Raw genomic sequence first — 24,339 nt, 5'->3', positions numbered from 1 at the left:
AGCCCCACCTATAGTACGGGGTTAAGCTTAGCCCACTTTCTTTTTACACAGCATTTTTGCAAAGTGGGCTAACCCCATGCACCTTTAGTACGGGATTATTTGGCCCTGCAAAAAAGCAGGGTTATCCCAGCAATTGTGGTGCTAAGAGCGATAGTACGGGGTTAAGATCGCTTGTGTAAAACGAAAGTGGGCTAACCTTAACCCCGTACTATAGGTGGGGCTAAATAGCAATTTAGCCCCCCCCCCCCTATAGTACGGGGTTAAGCGTGTGTAAAGTGTATGAGTGAAGTACTTGTACAACGAATGATCGACAAATGTATTTAAAGCATGAGCTACCACTAGTCCGGGGTTAGCGAGTTTCGTGTGTGAAAAGCAAGAATTCCTTATCCGGGGTTAGCAATAACAATTTGGCATGTGTGAAAAGGAAATAAAATAGTACGGGGTTAAGGATAGTACGGGGTTAGCGATAGTCCGGGGCTAAGAAAATCCTGTGTAAAAAGGGTAATAGAATTTGGGCATTCTGAATACATTTGTTCAATGAAACATTATGAAATACACGTAGACAATAGGAACTTGGCAAATCAAACAATGTCACAACGCAGCGTGAGCTTAAAATGCTGATATGTTGACCATAAAACGGACATTTGTAAATGAAAAATAAATAATGAAAGCTCGATATCCGAATTAAAATATGTTTAGTATATTAACTTCAAAACTTGCTCCATATCAACCTATTGAGCAAGATATGAATCTCATCGAACAGGCAATTCTTGCGCGAAGCGCCAGCAAAAATTTTATATAGTAACACTAACATGAAAGATTTTTTTTGCAAGTCTTTAATCCCCTCACATTATTTCATTCACTCGTCTTCCTCCTCTTACTTTCCACTCCTTTTTTCTTCTGTCTTTCTTCTTTTCATTTTTTTCTATTCTTCTTTCTCCCTTTTTTTGTGCTCTGCCAATTTTTTTCTGGGGGGGGGGCACACCAAATCTCAGGGGGGGGGGGCAAGTTTATTACTATTTTGTGAAAACAATGCACATCGTCAGAATATTCATTAGGTGGCAGCGGCGTACCCAGGATTTTTCAAAAGGGGGGGGGGGAATTTTGTGGAGGATATTTCGTCTGATGTGAAAAAATTGCAAGCAAAAACAAAAATGTCTTATTTTCAAAAGAGGGGGGCGCACGTCTGTTTTCATTGCATTTTTACATTCTACCTAATGAATAGTATGAAGACATTATACCTAGAACTTAACCGGAATAATACAAATCTTTAAAATAAAAAAAAATCGTTTATTTTGTTATCCGATTTTGATATAAATATCTCCAGCCTGGGCCATCCGCGAGCTGGATGGAATGCCATGGATACTTTTATGTGCCAAGTACGGTATGTCGATATTAATATTTTTCCACTTCCTCTTAAATCATTTCAGGTGAAATATAGAGAGAGAAAAAATAAATTATTGGCCCACTTGTAGGGCGCGCCGCCAGGCAAGGGACGTACGTCGGACCGGGACCGGCCGGCCCTCATGCCTGAGAGCTTTACGTGTGAATGACGTCCCCACGAAATCTGACACCGGCTTTGCCTTTCCTTTGCTGTAATGTAAGTAACTTCTGGGTAAATATTTTTTCAATATATTTTAAACAGGATTTAAAAAAAAATAATGGAAGTATAGATCTAACGTTAGGGCCTGCATACATTTCTTGCATTGATCGAAATTATTATTTTTTTGCTTATTTTTCCTCGGTTAAATTTTTGAGTACCGTAGATCGGTGTCCCACGTGCTTGTATTCGTGCTGGCAATTGCATGACAATGATAATATAGGCGAGGACCACTCATTCTTAACCCAGGACTCGTCCGACGTCCGTGAAATACTAGGCGGACATTATACAGATATACCAGGCTTTGAGTAAGTATAGGGGGAATTATTCATCCGAGGTTGGACTAGCATTACTCTTTTTCCCGAGGGGAAAATTGTAATTTGGCCAGTACAACCCACTCTAGGCGACACCGCAATACTTACCCGTGTTAAGAAACTGGGACTCCACTCACGCGCATTTGGGCAGCCCTAGCTTAGAACTAAGCTTTCTTTCCGTAAAAAATCTTTATTCTTATGATTCAATAAACGTTAATGAATATATAATTACTCTTAAATCGGTACTCACCGGTTCTTTTCTTGAATTTTCTGCCAAATTCCCACGCTACTGGCAACAATTCTGCCTACGATTCTGTCGCCATTGACAGCTGTTCATGCAACTCTATTTATAAATGGAGCGCCCTTACGAGAGTTGTTAATGCCGCGGAGAAATCGTTAGGCATTTTGGCCTGTGATCAAGGCTGAGCTGTTCTATTTTTTTTCATATGTGTGAGATCGAAATCACAGAGAGTAAACACTCTTCCATATGGAAGAGTGTATACTCGCTGTGATATGATCCCGATAGGGAGGCGCAACACCCCCACCCACATGGGTGCAAATCCCAGGGCCGGGGGACATGTACCCCTCACCCAAAATAGTAGGGGGCACATTATGAAATATCCCCCTACTATTTTTGGTCATTTCATTCAAAATCGAAATAAAACATTTGGAAGAGACGATCTTACTTTTGGGATGCCCCCTTTTTTTGCTTGTTTGCTTGTCAAATTTCTTTTGGTTAAGATGACCTTCTTTAGGGGGTGATAAACCTTTTTTTTGTTTGTTTGTCAAATTTTCCAGCCCCTGGTCCCCCTACCTTTGGGGAGAGATTTCCGCCCTTGCAAGTAGACATACTCTTGATATTGTTTGCGAATCTGCACGGGCGTCGGAGGCTGGGGATGAGGAAAAGCGGTGAGACGAGAACAAAAATAGAAGCGGAAAAGAGGACAGAAAAAAGTGAAAGAAAGAAAAATTAATGGAAAATAAAAGGGAAGAGAAAATAGGGAGAAATGTGATGGGTAAAAAAAATTGGGGAAAGAAGACAGAAAAAAGTGAACGAAAGAAAAATTAATGGAAAATAAAAGGGAGGAGAAAATAGGGAGAAATGTGATGGGTTACGTCGAGATTTATGTGCCCGTGCAAAAAGAAATGAGCAGAGGTTGAGATGTTGTCCGTTTGGGCAAATGCCTGTCTGTTTCTCGGACTGGCGCCCATGTTGCAAAAATTATTACCGTAAGCTGATGGAATCACTGCTTCATACCGACAGTGACAGGATTTAGCGGTTGTAGGTATAAATCGCGCTCTAACACTCTAAAACTGTGTTCTTTATCAAAAAGCTGTCCTTCATATTCATTTTCGCAAAAGAATATAAAGTTAATTTAAATCATTGTCTGTAGTTATCCTGTTTATGTTTAAAATACTTAGAAATTGGGTTAGGTTATAAGGTTACCAAATTATCAGGGCAGAAAATATATATTTTTTCTGATTTTGCGCGTCGAGCTGGCATTATTTGATCTGTGAGATTATGTTTTTGATGACATTCATTGTGTTCACAGCAATAATTATTAAACATTGCGCACGCGCCGTGCGCCGCATGAATTATGTAGATCAGTGAATAACTTACCGCTACACACGAGCAGTTGCATAGAGCAACTGCCCATGTTTGATGGTCCATAATATACCGACTTTTTTCTTTTTTGGAAAGAGTATGAAGTTATCTACTGATATACTGAATGTACAATAAAAGTCATTATCATGTATTTCTTGACATTTCATTTACTTTTTTTCCCATCCCATGCATAGCTGCTCGCATAGACCTACGCCGTCACAAATAACAAAACAAAATCTCACTTTTTTTTCTTTTTTGGTGGGGGATGGATTTTCCACTGGATACGCAACGGTACAATTTTTCAAATTATTTTTTTCTGCTATTTTCATAATAAACTTTAAATGATTTCGCCTGTGCACTATTATTTTTTTAAGACAACGTAACAAAATTACATCTCGTCATCATCATCATAGCATCGTCACCAACTTCATTCTCATCTTCATCACCACTACCACCATCATTATCATTATCATCATCATCACCGCCACCATCACCGCCACCATCACCACCACTATCATCTTCACCAAGATAATTTCATCATCATCATCATTGCCATCATTGTCTTTCTTTTTTCTTATTTTTTCCCCTTCCCTTCTTTTTTTCCTTTCTATTTTCTCCTTTTTTAGAGGGGCATACCACCACGCCCCTCACTGGATATCGGCCTCTAAATATGTTTGTTGTTGTATATAAGTTGGCGGATGCCTCATGAAATGAAATAAGAGAAAATAAGGAAAAGGAAACTAAGAAGAAAAAAAAACAAGAAATGAGGAGAAGAAAAAAGAAAGCCAAACAAACAAGAAAAAACAATATCAAAATTTTGTTGTAAAGTCTTCTACGTCAGTTTAATAATTATGTTTTCAGTGAAATGAGAACATAAAAGAATTGAAACAAGTAAGAAGGGCTATACATCGTAGCAAAGAAATAGAGGGAAGCTCCGAGACAATAAAAAGGGTGAGAAAAAGAAGACTTTGAAAACCTCACAACACGTACGAGCATAATAAAAAAAACTGGAATAAGCGAGGACAAGTAGCTGAGGGACCCTCCCCCTCTCTCTCTATTTATTTATCTATCAAACTCGCATATACAAGAACTTCTTACTAATCAAAATATTGCGAGCAAAAAGCACGAGCTGACATTTTTTTTAAATATTCAAAACTTATAGAGAGACGCATTTTAAACATTATTCATGAAACTTATTAATCATTCATTTCCAATCATTCGATTGCGACAAATGATCTGAGAATTTAGTGTTTTTAGGAATTCATTAAAGCATAAAGTTGTATCTCAACATTAAAATATTGCAGGCGCAACGCATGAGCTAAAGCTTTATACAAAGATTTTAAAAAATGACATTTTAAGTATTTTTGGTAATCGCGAAAAAGATTGATATTTCATGAAAGAAAGCTCAAATCCCGAGGAGGAATATTTTTATGAATTGACTTTAAAAGCCGGGGGCCACTTCCATTCACGAGTGGATACCATGCGCGATCATGGGGTCTCAAAAAGCACCCTAAACATGTAATTTCCTGATTCTGAAAATGCACCCCTTAACAAGTATTGACGTGTACCGTACCCTTGACAAGAATTGGAAACAAAACGATACTCTTTAAATATTCCCTGAAATGCACAAGTACAGGAATGTTTATTGTTACGGGTCCTTCGGTCTTCGGCTTTTTTACCTTTAATTGGCTTAGCACGACCCCACCTAGCTTCTACACCTTGCGCAAATTGGACTCTAAACACGAGGTGTTGGGGAAAACAAGGACATCCTTTATAAAACATTTTAATCTTGTTTTATCATCCCCTCAAATTCGACCCTAAACACGTAATTTTCCTAGCGAAATAGATATACCCCTTTTTCATTATTTTTGTGTTTTTGACACCCTTATCACGTTACGTACGTAACGTGCCCTATAGTGAAAAAGTTTTTTTTTTTTGGTCGCGCATATGGTATCCACTCATGTAAGTGGCCCCCGGGCTTAAAAAACTGTGGAAGCCCCATTTAATATTTGATTATGGGATTATAAGTCGAATAAATAAAAGCTGAAAAAATAAAGTATTTTGTGTTCCTCTATCATAATTCTCTTTCTCTTTAACACTAGTTCCCTTTTTTTTGGGGGGGGGGTATTTTGGTTAAAAAAGCTAGGAGAGAAAAAAAAATCATAATTTCTGGCTATAGTCGTTGAAGTGGTAGGGACACCCCCCCCCCCCGTTGTTATGCATTACGCCAATATGGGACCAAATGATCCTTCATGTCCGGCGCGAAACTTATGCAATAAATTAAACTTTATTTTTTGAAAAATTTAAAGCTTGCGCTGTTAACTCCAATCGCTTTCACCTGAATTTGCGATGAATGCTAGCGTTATGAAATATATCATTATCAACGTCTGGCGAAAAGAATAACCAACCGATCACCTGACGAGAAAGCGTATCACGTGATCTGCATAACAGCTTCGATCGCGAGTCAGAAGTGAAGAGCAACTGCCAAGAAAATCAGGAAAAAGTCGTCAAAATGTAAGTTTCCCTTAATATCTTTCATTTTATTTTTGTTGCTTACAATGAATTTACGATCCTTAATTATAATATTGGCCAAAAAAAGAAATAGAGAGCGTACTTGTGAAATAATATCGAAATATCCTGTACTCAAAGATTTCTACCCCGCAATTCCACTGATGTCGCCTATGAGGTCCATACATGTAATGTTTGGACCTCATTGGTACTAGGAGTAGTACAACCGAGGATGAATAATTTTTTCTATAGTCGAATTCGAAATAGGCCTGGTATTTTTGTTTTAGATCTATATCCTACATTTAATAACTGAATAAGGTAGAAAAATAGTTTATCTACTCTTGTACACATATAGTTCATCTTATCCTAATCTGAACTTACATATATATATAGATAATGCTCTCAGTAGAGGCGCACGGCCATTATTGGAGACTGTCTCCCATGAGAGAGATTATCTCCAATATCAGAGACTATCTCCAATATCAGAGACTTTTATAAAGAATTTGGGTATCCAATTTCAGAGACAGTCTCCAGTTTGGGAGACCAATTTTCTTTGTTTACATTTGCTTAAAAAGGATTACCTTGGTGGCAGATAAAAATGTGATAAGCAGATTCCTCATGAAATATTACCCCTTTTCACCGTCTACTTTAAAAATTCACCGTCTACTTTTGTTTTTATAAGGATTTTTGTTGTCATCCACACACAAAACAAATGGGCTTCTGACCTCAGTGGGACAAAAGTATGGGTGGAAAAAATCATGCTTTGGTTGGTGTTGTTTCTTTTGTTCTTTTGCAAAGCAAGTCTATAATATGGGAGTTTGTCTCCCTTATTGGAGAGAGTCTCCCATATTGGCCGTGCGCCTCTACTGGCGCTGCGCAGGCTGATTTACTTTTTCTGAAACCATGCACTCAGCGGAACGCGGATTTGTGCCTGCGTCGTCCTTTCACGGGACTTGCCCAGTAGAGTCAACTCGCTGACCGATGCGCCCGACAAATTGCATGATCTGTGAAATCAATGATGGAATAGTCGACTATTCCATCATTGACGTCACGGAATAGCACATTTTCTTCGGTGGGCTTTTCATTTTTGACATCATCGCAAAATAATGAGAATATGTTTGGTCACATGATGCTATTTAAACCAATCCGCATACAGGATTTAATTAATGTAGGATAACTTCGTTCATAGGATGAGTGATGTTATATGGATATGTTATGTGGCCTGTGGAAAAATAATCTTGTCTAACGTTGTCAGTTTTGTGTGACTTTTGTCATGACACAACAATAAGTTTTATTCTGTTTCCATATTATCTCTAAACAAAAGAAGCACAATGTGTGTGCGCAATAGTGATGCATTTTCCTCTCGTGAATTCAGTTTACTTAAGAATGTTTCAAATTAATCTTGGAGTGTGAGCCCGAATTTGATATGGATGATTTTTATTACCGGTATATGCCCGTTCTACGGGATGTATATGGATTATGGTATCACGCTCGGTGTCTGTCCGTTAACTTTTCCTTGTAAACGTGATAACTTTAGTTTAAATTAAGCTAGGCTCAAATAATTTGGTGTGTATGACACTAGCATCGATCCCAGGAAGCCTATTGATTTTGAGGTCAAAAGGTCAAGGTCACAGTGACATGTTTTAATCTTACCCTCCTAAAGTCCTTGTAAATGTGATAACTCCAGTTTAAGTTTACCTCGGCTCATATAATTTGTGTGTATGATACCAGCATGGATCCCAGGAATTCTATTGATTTTGAGGTCAGAAGGTGAAGTCGCTACCTTCCACTTTTCTTGCTGTACCAATAACTCCATATTCTGCGTTACAGGGTGTATTATGTGCTTGCCTTAGTTACACTTTGTTATTTAAATGTCAAGTCTACCTCAGAAAAATGTTGATTTGAATCAATAGAGAAAAATCAGACAAGCACAATGCTGAAAATTTCATCAAAATCGGATGTAGCATAAGAAAGTTATGACATTTCAAATTTTCGCTTAATTTCTAACAAAATAGTTATATGAACGAGCCAGTTACATCCAAATGAGGGAGTCGATGTCACTCACTCACTATTTCTTTTGTGTTTTTTATTGTTTGAATAATACAATATTTCAATTTTTACGAATTTGATGATAAGGACCTCCTTGCCTGAAGCACAAAATGTTAAAATAATGGAATTTCATGTGTTCAAGGAGGAATGAAACTTCATTTCACATGACAATGATGAGTAAATCAAAATATTTCTATAAAATACGAAAGAAATAGTGAGTGAGTGATGTCATCAGTTCCCTCCTTTGCATACTGACCGAGATGTGCACACTGCATATAACTGTTTTGTGAAATAAAGCGAAACTTTAAAATGTCATAACTTTCTTATTTTACATCCGATTTTAATGACATTTTCAGTCTTATGCTTGTTGAATTTTTCTCTTTTTATTCAAATCAAGTTTTTGTTGGGGTGGACTTGTCCTTTAATGCTATTTTCTCTGCATGGTCATGTAAACTGATTTCATTTGAGAAGAGTTTCTTCATTGACGATGTTGCCCTTGGCAGCAAAATTATATTTGTTCAGCCTACTGATTACCCTTTGCTGCTTCTCTTGGAAAAAAAAATGCTTATTGCATGTGATTACTGCAAGGAGTACATCTTCCAGTGACAGCTAGAATAATTCTGATCAAGAATTTTGAGATGAAAACAATTTTCTGCAATTTGATTTGACTCTATGTTTTAGTAATCTGTATTTTTCTCAACTTTTGAACATTTTGTTTCTGACAGTGCAATCAACAAGTCACCTTTCATCACCATGCCATCCATCGGGTCATTTGTCAACAATGTAGTCATCCTTCTTGTGTTGGGATATCTGTGCAATATGGTTTACACCATGTATTATCTCTTCAACCCACCTCAATGCAATATCATCAAGGATGCTAATAAGTGCCTTGCAAGACACCAAGGAAATCAAGGAAATATGCCTTTGCAGGTAAGAAGACTACATTTTTTGAAAATTCTTCTCTCAATGCCCCTCCCCCTCTTGTGTCCCCATCCATGATCAATAATTTTCTAAACATTATAAATCTGTGTTATACTAGATGTTGAGTCCTCAAATTGAACCTTGAAAAAATGATAGTTTGCAGTTTTGCACAACTCACACTTAATGATAGATTATAAATATACTTTGAACATATTTCTTTATGACTTTGGAATTCAAAAGATTGACATAAAATAAATAAGATTGGATTTTTTTCCCCTTAGGTGCAAACATTCAAACATGTAAGAGAGATCAAGTTGAAATAGCAGCAATTTCATAATGCAATCAGTTTATGCGGAAATCAATTGATACCAAGGAGTTGATCATTATTTCTTGTTTTATTTTACAGGCAGATACCTCAAAATAATTTAATTGAGAATATTAAAATCATGTTTTTTTTCATATAAAGTTTATTAATTTGTGATTTTGTGAGTAAGCCACAGCTCCTGTTTTTACGTGTGTGTTTCTTTCTTTCTTTCTTTCATAGCTGAGATTATATTCATCACAGAGCAAGTTAAAGCATCCTCAAGAAAGTCAGCTCACAGAAATTTTACATGTTAAAGAATTCAATATATCAGAGGACCAGACATGGTGGGTATCCATTCAAAACTATTGAATAAAAAAAATGCAATTTGTTTAATAATTTTTCAATAACTTTTTTTTTCATCAGGGGGGGGGGGAGGTTGAAATGCCTAAATGTGCTTGATGTGCTGCCAATACACTTCTCTTTCTCTCCTAATGACCCCCTTCCCCTCGTCGATGCCTTTCCACTTTCCGCTCATTCCTCTTTCTATTTTCATTATGATTGTCTCTTCAAGTGTGTTTATTGATTCATCAAAGATCAAAATAAGCAAAAATATGAATAATGATAATAATAAAGAGAAAGAATTGAAGAGTAGATATAGTGAATCTTACACAACAAAAGTTCATCTTTTTTTTTGGGGGGGGTGGTCATATTTTCTTTGCCCTTGTGTCTCTTTTCCATCCCCATATATTTTCCATTTACTTATTTTCTTGGATTTTTCTATTTTACTTTTAATATAACCAGGACAGTGAATATCTCCCTGCCAGCAAGGACTCGGAAGAATGGCACACTGTATATCCATGTGTACCTTCAGGTTTCAAGTACAGCTAGATTAGATGCAAGCATGGCCGCATATCAAACCTCATCTCTCACCAAATACTCTCCTCCTAAGATGGAAGCATTTAATCTACTTGGTGATAGCAAGCCTCAGGTCAGTCTAGGGTTATATTCATTAGATAAATTGCTGCATACTGGGAAGGAGACTAATTTTCTGTTATTAATAAGGCACAGCAGATCGAGAGACAATGGTCTGAATTCACAAAGGTCGTTTTTAAAATCTTCGGTTAATCTTATGGTTTTTATGCAGATTTACTATATGAATTACGCTTATTTACCGCATATATTAGAAATGTCTAATGCTGATGCGTGCTTTTGTCATTGTGCAAAATTGACACCAGTTGTCATTTATTTTATTTAGGAGTCCACTGTTTAAAAAGTGGACTCATGAATATAATAGTGTGGATAACCATGGAACAGGCGACAATTCGTGCACTGTGACAAAAACGCGCATCAGCATTAGACATTTTTTAATATACGGTAAATAAGCTGGTTTTTCGATTGATCATTTTCATCAATGTTGTTCATGATGGGCGCACACTGAAACGAGGAACCGCAAATTTGAGGATCTCCAGAACGGAAAAAATAGGAATTTCCATGGGTTTCTAAATTGGTGATGCTTTGGAATGGACATTTACGTTGAAAACGGGGTCTCGACAACGGCTCATAGGTATTCTACGTTTATACTAAGTATCCCCCGGGATTATGTCATATTGGACTATCATTAAGTAAATACGCTTTTCCGATTTTCATAATTCAAAGCACAAAATGTATACCAAAGTTTAATGATAAAATAAACATTTAATGATTTAAAATGTGCACATACCTGGAGCATAGAAAGGCTGCATACACACACAAAAATCAGGGGTGGTATTCTGAGATCCATTTCATCTCTGATAAAATGAAATATTTTATCTCTGTTAAAATCAGAGAGATAAAATACCCTTAAAATCTCTCCGGATCGGTAGGGGAAGGCGGGGTAAGTTGAGCATAGGGGCAAGTTGAGCCACCAGCCCCAGGCCAATAATGAATGAGTCAGACATTGTGGTGGTGTCATGTATTGATGACCCATATCATAACCCCTAACCCCACCACATTGTTTCCAACTTTGAAACAAAAAGTAGTTTTTTGGAGGGAAAAATATGAATTTCAGCCAAAAAAGTAAAAAAGAGTGTGAAATAGATAAGTGCTTTATAAACACACATGTCTTTAAATATAATAAAGACATGATAACAACATTATTAGTCCAGGTATGGATCTTCATTCTTGTCATAGTCTTTTATATGATGGATCCATAATAAATGTGTGGATACAAAATTATCGCACTAAGTTCGGACTGGGGTAAGTTGAGCCAAACAGCATGGGGCAAGTTGAGCCATGGTAATTCCTATGGTAATGTATCTTAAAAAACAAACAAACATAAAAATCGATTGAAAAGCAGGCTGAAAGGAGCAAATTTACATGACTGCTCTTTTCCTTTTACAGGATGTTAGTATTTATAGAGAATTAGCAAGTGAAAAGACTTTAAACAAAAAATTGACATGCTGGTTCTCCCCATACATTTTGTACATAGTTTTTGTGGCTCAACTTACCCCAGAAGGTGGCTCAAACTTACCCCATATATGGGGCAAGTTGAGCCATTTGACATCGTTTTTTTCAAAGGTCACGATGACTTTCAGTGTGGGGATAGAAAGTTATATATAGGTGGAAAATATTTCAGAAGAATTAAATTTCAAGGCAAGGTACTTATTTCGACAAGATTATTAATCATATCAATTCTAACATGCAAAAAGCAAAAACTGTCACAACTTACCCCGCCTTCCCCTATTCTGAGAACAGTTTTATCTTCATTTTATATTTGTAAGACACACCTATTTTTAAATCAATATCCAATTAGAAACGCGCTTTTATAGCTCTCTCATATCACTCAACCAATGGAAATCCATTCCACCAGGAGGTGTGGCAAAGGAGTGAGAATGCATCAATTAATTGACTTCAAATACGCTTGCACTATACGCTTGCGCGTCTTTGCAGAGATTTTTTTTTATAAAATGACAATACTCTAAAAAAAGATTTCGAAGTCTATATCGCATCTTTTCAAGCATCATTTCAAAGACAATATTAGTCAAGAATAGTCTTATGAAATACTTCATGATTGTACAGGAATAACGTTAAGGTGTTATTCTCAATAAATATATAATTTTTCTTAATTTTCACGTCAACATTTGGAGTTAATTCACCTAGAAATACTGATGAAATCAACGTCGTGGAGATAAAATAGCCCCTCCCCTCTTTTAAGTTTATTTTTATTTTTTCTTCAAAGCAACATGGGCACAAGCACATTATCCGTGTTGCAATGGCCAGATGCGTGATGGGTATGTCTACGCTGGCATTGTTCTATTGCGTATAATCTGTAGATACGCAAGATAAAATTTATAAGCGAGATAAAATTCCAAATTTTTATCTGAGAGATAAAATGTCATCTCAGAATACCAATTTTATTTTAAGAGATAAAATGAAATATTTTAAAGATAAAATGACCTCAGAATACCGCCCCAGATCCCTATTTGGTCTCCTTTTCCCCTCTGATCACTCTCTAAATGTTTCTAGGGCTAATTCATGTCAGAAATATCTATTTGCATATTCCGATGGAATCTTGCACGTTTTGTCGAACCTTGTGATGATGCTTGGCACCACGCTTTTTGAAATCCTTTCCTTCTTTTAGGCGTGGTCACACTGCCCGAGCGTTATTGGAGCAGTCATGGAGCGGTAGGGAGAAAGGGTCGAATTTCGCTCACAAAATTGGGAGAGAAAAAACAAAACAATCGAAATCGAAAATGGTGAAAGGTAGCGAGCGGGGATGATTTTTGTCTCCCCGCTCCATGACCGCTCCAACAACGCGCGGGCGGTGTGACCAGGCATTTTCCTTGACCTCGGGGGTGTTTCACAAAGATTTGAGTATGACTTAGGTCACACTTAACCCTATCTAGGCCGCAGGGGGGGGGGCCTCCGAGGCCTCCTCCCTCGAAGAATTGGACGATATTTTCGTCGCGTGAAATTTTTTGACCGCGCTGCTCGCTGAATTTTTACTTTTTACAAGTCTTGCGCAAGTTTTGAGACCAATTTTGCGTCACCCGGGTACATGGTTCCGAAATTACACATCATTATGTAAGTGCATGTCAGACCAAATATTGCTCAAAAACGTGGTTTCGTGTACAAAGTCAATGCAAATTGTGTTTTCAACCAAAATTCATAAATGTATGATTATTTTAGGTTTTGCTGGTCTAAATGTATTTATTTAATGCTTTTTATGATCTCAGAAGAGTCCCCAACAATTTCATTGAAAACACAATGAAAAACAAAAGGACAAAAAACACAGAAATACATAAGAAATTGCTAAAAACAATATAATACATTAGAAAATGATATGATATCGCATTGTTTTTAATGTACACTTGCTAAGAACACCACAAAGAGTTCCTATACCAAAAATAAGTACATTTGGAGCTTTATTTAGGGAATTAGAGGAAAAGTATAATTTCGCATACTAATTACATATAAATTAGCATAATCACTTAATAGATATTCGCATGAAATAAATATCTATACAATTTTGTAGATTATGTCCCAGGCAACTGGGATGCCAATTTTCGGCACGATTGCGTGGTCGACGGCTGAGATCTCAAGGGGGGGGGGGCCCTGGCCCTGGGCCCCCCGCCATATGAACTCCCATAATACCCTGGCCTAGATGGGTTAAATATTGTTGCGTACATGATATGCAATGTGCAATCTAATTGATCAATACGCAGAAGTGCGCATCCTCTTTGCATGATGTGACCAATACTTTCATGCCTTTTATACCACATGCAACAAGGTATTTAAGTGAGACTCTAAGTCATATGAAAATCTTTGTGAAATACCCCCTGACTATGTGTGTAGATCCGATATTTTGATAGCCACCCGGGGGGGCCACTTCCTTTCACGAGTGAATACCATGCACGACCATGAGGTCTCGAAAAGCACCCTAAACACGTAATTTCCATATTCTGAAAATGCACCCCTTAACAAGTATTGGCATGTGAAACTCTACCCTTAACAAGTATTGGAAACAAAACGATACTCTTTGCAAATATTCCCTGAAATGAACCCCTAAACAAGTACAAAAATGTTTTATTGTTACGGGTCCTTCGGTCGTCGGCTTTACCTTACTTGGTTTAGTACGACCCCACCTTCTACACCTCGCGCAAATCGGACTCTAAACATGAAGTGTTGGGGCAAAAAGGACATCCTTTATAAAACATTTTAATTTTGTTTTATCATCCCCACAAATTCGACCCTAAACACGTAATTTTCCTAGCGAAATAGATACCCTTTTTTCATTATTTTTGTGTTTTTTACACCTTTATCACGTTACGTACGTAACGTGCCCTATCGTTAAAAAGACATCCTTTTTACGTGTTTTTTTGGTCGCGTATGGCATCCACTCGTCAATGTAAGTGGCCACCCCCCCGGGGATAGCCTATCAGGAACTTAAAGACATTTCATGAAACAATATGAAAATCATGAATTTTTCATGTGCAACACACAATTTTGGACACAAGTGTTTTTGTTTCTTTTTTTTTGTAATTAGGAAGAGGTTAAGGGGAAAAAAGAAGAAAAGTATGAGTAAGATGAAGATGAGAGAAGGCATGGGAAGCATGCAGTGTGTGATAATGTATTCATAATAATGATGTTTTTATTTCAGAATGATTCTCTGGAACAATCGGTCGTACCTATAGCACATTGGAAGCCTAGAATTGAGCTCAGAGTATTAGAAGAACCATTTGTGTTCCATAGAATGCAGATTCCTGCAGATATCTACAGATATATCAGGTATATCAATTTGTGAACGTTATTAAATAATTGAACCTTCAATATAGATAAATCAGTAATGATATTACCATCAAGCTTCCTGTTTGAATTCAGGAAATGACATAAACACCTGGGGCTATTCTTACAAAGAGTTGCGATTGATCCGCTCAATTGCAACTATGGAAAGCCAGCAAAGTCATCCTATAAAATGCATTTTTGTTCAAACAATTTTCCAGATATGAATGTATATCCATAAATTCATTGATTTCTTTACAATTTGGTGTGTTCTCCTTTTGTTTACAAAGGACATTTTACAAACTTCCTGCATAAAATGATGACACTGATGGATTTCCTTAGAGTTACGATTGATTGGATAAATCGTAACTCTTTGTAAGCCTGGTGGGTGTTTCATGAAGCTGTTCGTAAAGTTGCGCACAACTTTACGCACGACTGGAACATGATCTTAGGTGCTAAATGAGTTACATAGGGATAGTGTGGCACAAGAAAGGTCACCAGTCGTGCGTAAAGTCGTTCGTAACTTTACGAGCAGCTTTATGAAACACCCACCTGGGACATTTTGTTAGCTTATATCATCCTTGGAAAACCTTCCAAATATATTTATGTATCATGTTTGTTTTTTATTTTCAAATGTTATTTTTGCTTCATTTTCCTGTCCTCCTCTCTTTCAGTGTGCTATAGGCAATGAAATTAAGCCAGTTTATTCATATCATTAAAATATGTATTTGGTCCTTTGTTTGATTTTCAGATTGACACCTAAAGGTGACTATCTTCCTATTTTGTACTTACATAAGATGGCTGAAAAGCTGAAAGATCTGCAGGTAGATATATTGACTGTTAGATATTATGATAATTTGAGTCATTTTGAAAGATATGATCACCACTCTCAGACCATCAAGTCTGTTCAGTCATAGATTATAAATACAATTTAATAAATTTAATAAGTTTTTGACCTGAATATCACTCAGTCATGTAGAAGATTTCTTTTACCATACATGGAATAGCATACTTAATAATAAACTTGCATTTTAGATTTCTTACTTTATTCATTTCATTTCATTTATTTCCATATTCAAATTAAAAACAAATAAACATCAAATCATAAGTAAGAATATATGTCACTTTAATATAAAAAAAAATTAAAAATGGAAAAGAGAGAAAGTTGTAGTACATGCGGTAGAAACACCAAAAGCCACAAGGGCTTATCGAACTTCAATCATGTCCCACTTTGTCATCCTTCAAATGAAAATGTAAATATAATATATTCATATTACCAGAACTGCAAGCCATCCTTGTATATTGAAATAGATATTATTAATAATCATGTCACATCTTTTCTAACATTTGTACTTGCCAATGACATTGATAATTGATATGATAATCATTCCTTGAAAAATCTGTCATGCTTTGTTTATCCAGCCCATCAATTCTACTTGTAAAGAAATGCCATTGACCATAGAATACAGCCCAATATCTATTGGTCAGCTTAGATTATTTGGCAGTCTAGAAGAAGGGATGAGTACCATGTATCAGTTAGGTGAGTAATCATTTATTTCTTATGTTTTATCTGCGAATCTATCTCTCTTTTCTTGTTTGTTTCTCTGTTTTTATCAATCTACGTGTATTTCGTTTTTTTATGTTTTTCAAATTCTGTCAGATTTTTTACGCTATCCTTTTTTATGTCTGATGATATTTCGTACAGCTATTTTTGTTAATCCTCTTCCTGTTTCTTTGATAGTTTCTTCTCTTAGATTTCTACTCTCACTCTCTCTCTTTCTTTGCATGTGTCCTCGTCTTCTCTCTGTTTTTGTCCCATGATATAGCTATGTAACTATACCTGTGGCTCTTCTTTGTCTCTCTGTTATTCCCCTCTTCTTTTCTCTCTGCATGTTTTTATGGTAGCTTGTTTCTTTACTATACACTCCTCTCTCTCTCTCTTGAAAATTATCATTTAGGTTTCACAGAAAAGGATACAGAGGAGGTTAAGTCGATATTCACAGACACAAATCTCGTACTTCTAATGGCAACAATATTTGTATCCTTCTTTCATGTGAGTATCCTACATATCTCTTTGATAATAATACCAACATGCTTATATAGCGCACATCACTGCCAAATGCGTCCCTATGCGCTTCATTGGATATTATTACCCTGGCTTTAGCCCCGCAGCCTTTTACAGCACGGTGGCATTTCAAGGAATAAATTCCTGCCAGGTACCCCACTTACCTCACCTGGGTCGAGTGCAGCACAACGTGGACGAATTTCTTGCTGAAGGAAATTACGCCATGGCTGGGATTCGAACCCATGACCATCTGTTTCAAAGTCCGAAGACTAATCCTCTGGGCCACAACGCTCTCTTTATTTACCGACAATAAAATTTATACCAAGTGCAGTTCACTGATGAGTGTAATAATGCAGTTTTCTAGCAGTGTTTCCAATACAGATTAGAATGATAATGATGATTATTTACTGGTTGTATTTACAATATAAATTGCATGTAATTGTGTAAAAAAAAACTATTCAGCACAAGTACCAAGTTTCTATTTTTTAAATCCAAATTTTCACTTTCCTTGTCATCGTGTATTTCACGAGATAAATTATGGATTGATTGGATATTACCTTTATTAATTCTCCCAGTCACCTTTTTATCTTTTCAGATCCTGTTTGATTTCTTAGCCTTTAAGAATGACATTTCTTACTGGAGGGCAAGAAATAGTATGGTTGGCCTTTCTATAAGAACAGGTAAGAATTTCAAGAGGCTTGGTTTTTACTTCCTACATTTATACCTTAATACAGTATTCACAAAAATGTTGGAACTATTGTTATTAAAGTACAGACATTTAAAATTTTTGAATGTGTATTATTCAAATTGAAAATATACTGTGCCTTTCTATTGATAAGAGAAGAAAAATACTTGTTCAGTATGACCATGATAATCAATTTGTTTTATTGATCAACCATGAATATGAAAATAAAAACCATAACTTTATTTTACCTATACAATAGAATCTGCATAAAGGTAAGTCAAATGTCTTGAAACCACATAAATCTACTTGACCTATGCAAAGATTGACTTTGAAGATGCAAATAACACATGTTTTTATTAATTGTCTGAAAAAATGCTTTGAATTTTGCAATTATTTGATTTTTTTCACACTATACTTTACCAATAATTGTTTTTATTTTGTTTTTGTGTGTAATCCCCAGTTACATGGCGGTGTGTCAGTCAGATCATTGTCTTTCTCTACTTACAAAATGAGAATACCAGTCTCTTGGTCTTGATACCCTGTGGTATTGGAGCTGTTATTGAGGTAAGATGACCTACTTTGCCTCTCTGGTAGTATAATTGTAGTTCACACTACCCTTCACTGCAAGAATAGAAGTCTAAATTAATGAGCATTCATTATGTTTGAAAATCACTTGTCTATCCACCCCTCATTCACTGTGAACCAAGAGTTTGGATTATTTTTTCTTAAATAATGATGTTCATGAATTATTTTATTCAGATAACTCACCTTATTGGCATGAGGAAAATACTGAGCAGACTTGCGCATGAACCCTCATTGCGCCCTGTTGGTAAAAGTGAAATTTAAAGGAAGCAATAGACAATGCTTGAACTTAAGCTCTATCCGATATTGTGCCCATGCATTTACTATTGCATTTTAATAGCCTTTAGATTTGGCCCTTTAGATTTAATTTATGTTGTTTAAATAACATATCTTGTACATGTTCTGTTAACCAAAATAAACTTTTGTTCACATTATGTCAGATTGTAATCCTGTTGCCAATTTTTGGATAAAGATAAAGAATTCTTTGCAATTAATGTTTAAAATGACAATGACTATCAATGAAATGATGTTCACTGGATACATGAATCAAGAGCACATGTTTATGATGGTTAATTTGTTTATGATATTTGCACATTATGCAATATACAAATCCTATGTTATGTGTAAGATACAAGGAATAGCTTTTAACATTTATATTCAATTTGGTATGAGTCAATTGGCAATGCAACAAAGATGTGTGATGTCACATGTGAATATCTTTCCCTTTGATGGACTATAAAATACCCCCAAAATGTCTCTTTTTGCTTTCTTATGGTGATACAAACCCTTTATCCATAATGTAATCTTTTAAAATCTGTATTACATGCCCTCCTATACAAAGAATACATGATCTACTGATAGATGTGATAAGTTTAAGTGAAATATATACTAAAGTAATGGGAGAGTTGTTCACAAGTAACATCATACATTTTGTCCCATAGTCAATGGGAGGATCTCCATAGCATTAGTGATTGCAATATTCAAATGCTCATAACTTTCTCATTATTTGATTTTTCTCAAACTTTTGTTGATTTGCTTCTTTGATTTTTATTTTGTTTTTACACAAGGTTTCTTGTTCCAAAGGTTTCATTTTCCTTTAAATTATTATGGCTTTAGCACTTGGTGAAGTGAAGCAAGAATAGATGAAAAAGATTGAGCATTAGTTGAGAAAGAATTGTTTTTCAATTTTATGTAGCATTAAGTGATTTGATGATCATTGCACTTTTTTTTCTTTTCACCATATTTAGGTTTGGAAAGTGAAGAAAGCCTTTAAAGTCAGTATAAGCTTTGAAGGTTGGAGACCTAGCTTTACGTTTGGTACAGCTACAGACTCTGAGAAAGCAACAGCTGAGTTTGATACCACTGCTATGAAATACCTCTCGTATCTACTCTATCCTCTATGTGTTATAGGAGCTATCTACTCACTTGTATACGTCCCTCATAAAAGGTAAGATCCTCAACAAAAAAATTGTTATAATGTTTGATATTAAAGGAATATTCATTTGTCCTTTAACTCATTGAGAATTCCCCTGCCCCAAGTTTATTTTATTGATCCCATTTCCAAACATAAAGGATTACAATAAAAGAAATTAAACAATTTTTACAAATGATCAAACAAAGAGTTACATTGATAAAAGAACATTTTTTTAACAATGAACAAAGTTGCAAATTAAAAAAAAAAGGTATTAGTATATGCTGTTAAAAAAATGTGTTAATCTCGATATGTGTCATTTTACTTGAGTACTTTACCAAGATTTGAATATTTCATGTGCTCACTGACAATATTTTCATATATTTAAAACCAAAGCTGACTAATGGTCCACCCTCCATCTTATCTGTTTGATATTTGTTTGTTATTCATCGAGGCTTTGTTGTTAACTATGTTATTAGTTGAGACTACTGATTTGTTGCTTATTATTTTTTGCAGCTGGTATTCATGGCTTATTAACGGTCTTGTGAATGGAGTCTATGCATTTGGATTCTTGTTCATGTTACCTCAGCTCTTTGTCAATTATAAGGTAAATAAATGTATGTGCTTTGAAATTAATATCTCAAAAGATATATTTATATTATCGTTATTTATAAGAATATTGAAAATGCCTTCCGACTATTTGCTTTTATTTGGTCAAAGAAGATCATATAGAGTGCATATCAAAAAAAGTTTACACTTTGAAAAAGCTCTGGGAATTAATAAATATGCAACATGTGGGTAATTTTTTGACATGTAATCTCGGGTTTGGGTCTCATCTATCAAATGAAAGTAAAAGTTTTGAGAGAATGTTACACTTGAGTGAGCACTGTCCATTTTTGTAAAGTTTGCAGAAATCTGTTTGCTCAGAAATGCTTGTTTTCATGCTGTGTCAGGGGAAAGGGCGAAATCAAACTTACCTTGCGAAACATTTCTCATACATTTCCCTTGCACTTTCAGTCAATTGAAATAAAACGGATACATTCAACCATTTTGTAACAATTTTCCACCCAAATTGAAATTTCAACACTTAGTAAGCACAACCTTTACCATTTTTGTGCCAGCTGGATCTGAGGACACAACTGAATCTGAACAAAAGTTTATATCAGACATCTCCAGCATTTTTTCACTAAGTTTTTATCATTTAAAGTGGGTTTACATTTCATTTTTCATTTAATACTTGTTTCTCCACACTTTTCCCAAGCTTGAAAATGATTAACACAATGAAAATCAAGCCTAAGTTATTTCATGTAATTCACAGCTCAGTGTAAAGCAAATATCGTCACGATGGCCTCGGTGTGTGGGGGAGTTGGGTGGGGAGCAATGCACTCCTCGAAGAGTTGTGGGAAAGGAAACAGGTTAAAAGGTTAAAGAGATCTTCAAATCAGTTTTACTAGCTGAATTCCATGTGTTCTTCATGATTAAGGTCTACTTTTATATGCATAACTATTTCAAAGTTCTGCGCAAATCATTTTTCACTAACTTTTCAAAGTAAGTGGTGCTCACTCAAGCGGAAATATGTTTCGACAGTTATATCGTCATTTGATTAAATGGATCTGTACCAATGTTAAAATGTGGAAAAATCTTCAGGATTTTACAAATATATAATTTTACAGGATTTTTCTTAAGTGTAAACTTTTTTTTGATACGCACTGTATAGGCCCCTCTTAATCATCACATGTGGAATTTTATTTCATCACTTTTACATTCATTCCTCAGTAATAAACATTCATACCACAGTAAATAAATGTATGTTATGATAATGCCCATTCTTTTTGAGAATATGCAATTCAAAATACTGCAACGTATGTATTAAAATATATATACTTTAAAATGAAATTATTCTTTTATTACAGTTAAAGTCAGTTGCACATCTGCCCTGGAGAGCATTTATGTATAAGGTAAGTCCTCACCTTACTTGGCAAACATCTTCAGTTATGATGAGGAGGAGGACGGTGGAGGTGGTGAAGTTGATGTTCATGTGTACTGATGATGATGATATTGATGATGGAAAATTTCACTGATAATATAAGAGAAGTGAAGAGTTTCATAAGTAATATGATTGAAACACTTTTCAATACCTTTCTCCTATTTTTTTTCCTATATTTTTTTTTCACAGGCATTCAACACTTTCATAGATGATGTATTTGCATTCATTATCACCATGCCGACAGCCCACCGTGTTGCATGTTTCCGTGACGACGTTGTATTTGTTATTTACCTCTATCAAAGATGGTGAGTGTGGTATTCTATTTATTTCAACATTCTTTCTTGTTATCTTTCACTGTTGCTGAATGTGAAGTTTTGCATTTGCATTTTTGCCTAATTTTACTTGAAGTTGGCCAAAGATGACTGTAACACTAACATTACTATTATTAAATTTATCTTTACCCTTGTTAGAAAATGTTAATGAAAATATCTTTCATTGATGGGAATAATCAAAGTCTAAATGAATTACCAAGGTTACATTTGTACTTTGCAAATGCACCAGTTTTCCTTCATGCTGAAAAGCAATACATTTTTCTTTGATTATAAGAAAGATAAACCTATCAATATCGTTGATGAATTCTTAACAAATTGTTTATTCACTCAGGCTGTTTTCGATAAAAAAAACCCCCCATTTTAATGGGGAAGATTCACACAAAATGGATATTGATAATAGTTATACTGCTTTCTTCTTTCAGATTTGCATTGTTATCATTATTCTTTTATTATGGTGATGATGATGGTGATGATGATGATTGATGATTATGATGATATCATCATTGTTGTGCTTTCTTTATCTCACAAATGAAGTACGGAGATGATTATTGATTACAGTCTATCAAACATATTTGTATCATTATTTCTTGACACAGGTTGTACCCGGTTGATAAAACTCGAGCCAATGAGTACGGAGTTTCATATGAAGATGAGAAGAAGGGGAAAGAACATACTGACTGAGATTATATGCAGAGAATATTTCAGTATGCATCACATTATTGCCAATTTGTGAGTGGATTACAACTGGGAACATTTAAAGGTCAAGTCCACCTCAGAAAAATGTCGATTTGAATCATTAGAGAAAATTCAGACAAGCACAATGCTGAAAATTTCATCAAAATTGTATGTAAAATAAAGTTATGACATTTCAAAGTTTCACTTATTTTTAATAAAATAGTTATATGAACGAGCTAGTTACAACCAAATGAGAGAGTCGATGATGTCACTCACTCATTTCTATTGTTTTTTATTGTTTGAATTATACAATATTTCAATTTTTACAAATTTGATGATTAGGACCTCCTTGCCTGAAGCACAAAATTTTAAAATAGTAAAATTCCATGTGTTCAGGGAGGAATGAAACTTCATTTCACATGATAATGACGAGAAAATCAAAAATATTTCATATTTCATATAATAAATTAAAAAGAAAGAGTGAGTGATGTCATCACTTCCTCATTTGCATACCAACCGAGATGTGCATACAACTGTTTTGTGAAATGAAGCGAAATTTTAAAATGTCATAACTTTCTTATTTTACATCCGATTTTGATGAAATTTTCAGTGTTATGCTTGTTGAATTTTTCTCTTTTTATTCAAATCAAGTTTTTGTTGGGGTGGACTTGTCCTTTAAATTTGTTCAGATTTATAGTCCTAATTCTTCAAAATCTCACACTCCTCTGATGCTTGTTTTTCTTCATTTTTTTTCATTTTTCTGGTCAGGTTAATTTAGTATGGTGGGCTATTCTCAATTTCATTCTGTCAGTTTTACCATGTTCAGATAACTATGCTTTTGACAGTGATCTGATTAGATTATTTTCTTGCCATGTATTGTGAAACCTGGACCTTATCAAAAGTTATCTCAAATATGGAAAGCCAGCCACATCAAAATTCATTTTCTAAAATGCATTTGTTGAATTCAATCAGAATGCTCCTTTTGTTTGCAAAGGACAGTGAATTCGAGATGAATTATGGTGCTGTTAGCTTACCTAGCTTACCAGTATTTAGATTGATTTGATTCAATCACAACTCTTTTTTTTAATTAAACTCAACTCTTTTTTTATGACAAGGAATGAGGAAAAGGTGTATGCACCAAATATTTCAATATTTCAGACAAGCAGTTCACATTCAGGAAATTACATGTTGGTCACATTCATTTGTTTATGCATAATCACAAGTGGTGCCTCTCTTTTGATAGTTTGTTTACTTCCTATAAATGCATTTGTTGTTCACAGAGCAAAATATCATTCAAAAGTGAATGGTAATGTTGTTGAATGGATATTTTCATGCAACATTTATCATTGGAATCTGGTTTATTGGAATGGTTACAAATATTTCAGATATTAATTAATAGTGTCAGTCTTGTCAGAGGGAATATTAATATGTCAGATGCATGTGACTGATCAGTAATATACCCTTGGCTTTGATTCTGTCTCTTGTTTATTTTGTTTTTACCCTAAAAAGACTTGGGGCTGATTGAGCCCCCAGATACTGT

The 24,339-nt window shown here is 35.2% G+C and overlaps 1 protein-coding gene across 1 annotated transcript; it reads left to right on the top strand.

Annotated features, from left to right (window-relative positions):
* Window positions 1–1,544: 1,544 nt before the first annotated feature.
* On the top strand, window positions 1,545–22,948 carry LOC121407498 (cleft lip and palate transmembrane protein 1-like protein). Its single transcript, XM_041598606.1, has 15 exons — window positions 1,545–1,600; window positions 8,803–9,007; window positions 9,543–9,646; window positions 10,104–10,290; window positions 14,941–15,068; window positions 15,814–15,886; window positions 16,485–16,602; window positions 17,021–17,115; window positions 17,723–17,807; window positions 18,273–18,376; window positions 19,642–19,841; window positions 20,322–20,412; window positions 21,719–21,763; window positions 21,982–22,097; window positions 22,721–22,948. The coding sequence occupies exons 2-15, from the start codon at window positions 8,831–8,833 to the stop codon at window positions 22,803–22,805; spliced, it is 1,608 nt and encodes a 535-aa protein (XP_041454540.1). The 5' UTR covers window positions 1,545–1,600; window positions 8,803–8,830; the 3' UTR covers window positions 22,806–22,948.
* The last annotated feature ends 1,391 nt before the right edge of the window (window positions 22,949–24,339 follow it).

The sequence above is a fragment of the Lytechinus variegatus genome, chromosome 2 (genome assembly GCF_018143015.1).
Source record: "Lytechinus variegatus isolate NC3 chromosome 2, Lvar_3.0, whole genome shotgun sequence".
Taxonomy (NCBI): Eukaryota; Metazoa; Echinodermata; class Echinoidea; order Temnopleuroida; family Toxopneustidae; genus Lytechinus; species Lytechinus variegatus.
The sequence above is the reverse complement of the archived record's forward strand: the minus strand, read 5'-3'. Positions and strand labels throughout refer to the sequence as shown.

Coding starts and splice junctions, on each gene's coding strand:
- LOC121407498 (XM_041598606.1), top strand. CDS start 8,831: ATGCCATCCATCGGGTCATTTGTCAACAATGTAGTCATCCTTCTTGTG. Junction 19,842..20,321: donor GTATACGTCCCTCATAAAAG/GTAAGATCCTCA, acceptor TATTTTTTGCAG/CTGGTATTCATGGCTTATTA. Junction 21,764..21,981: donor GGAGAGCATTTATGTATAAG/GTAAGTCCTCAC, acceptor TTTTTTTCACAG/GCATTCAACACTTTCATAGA.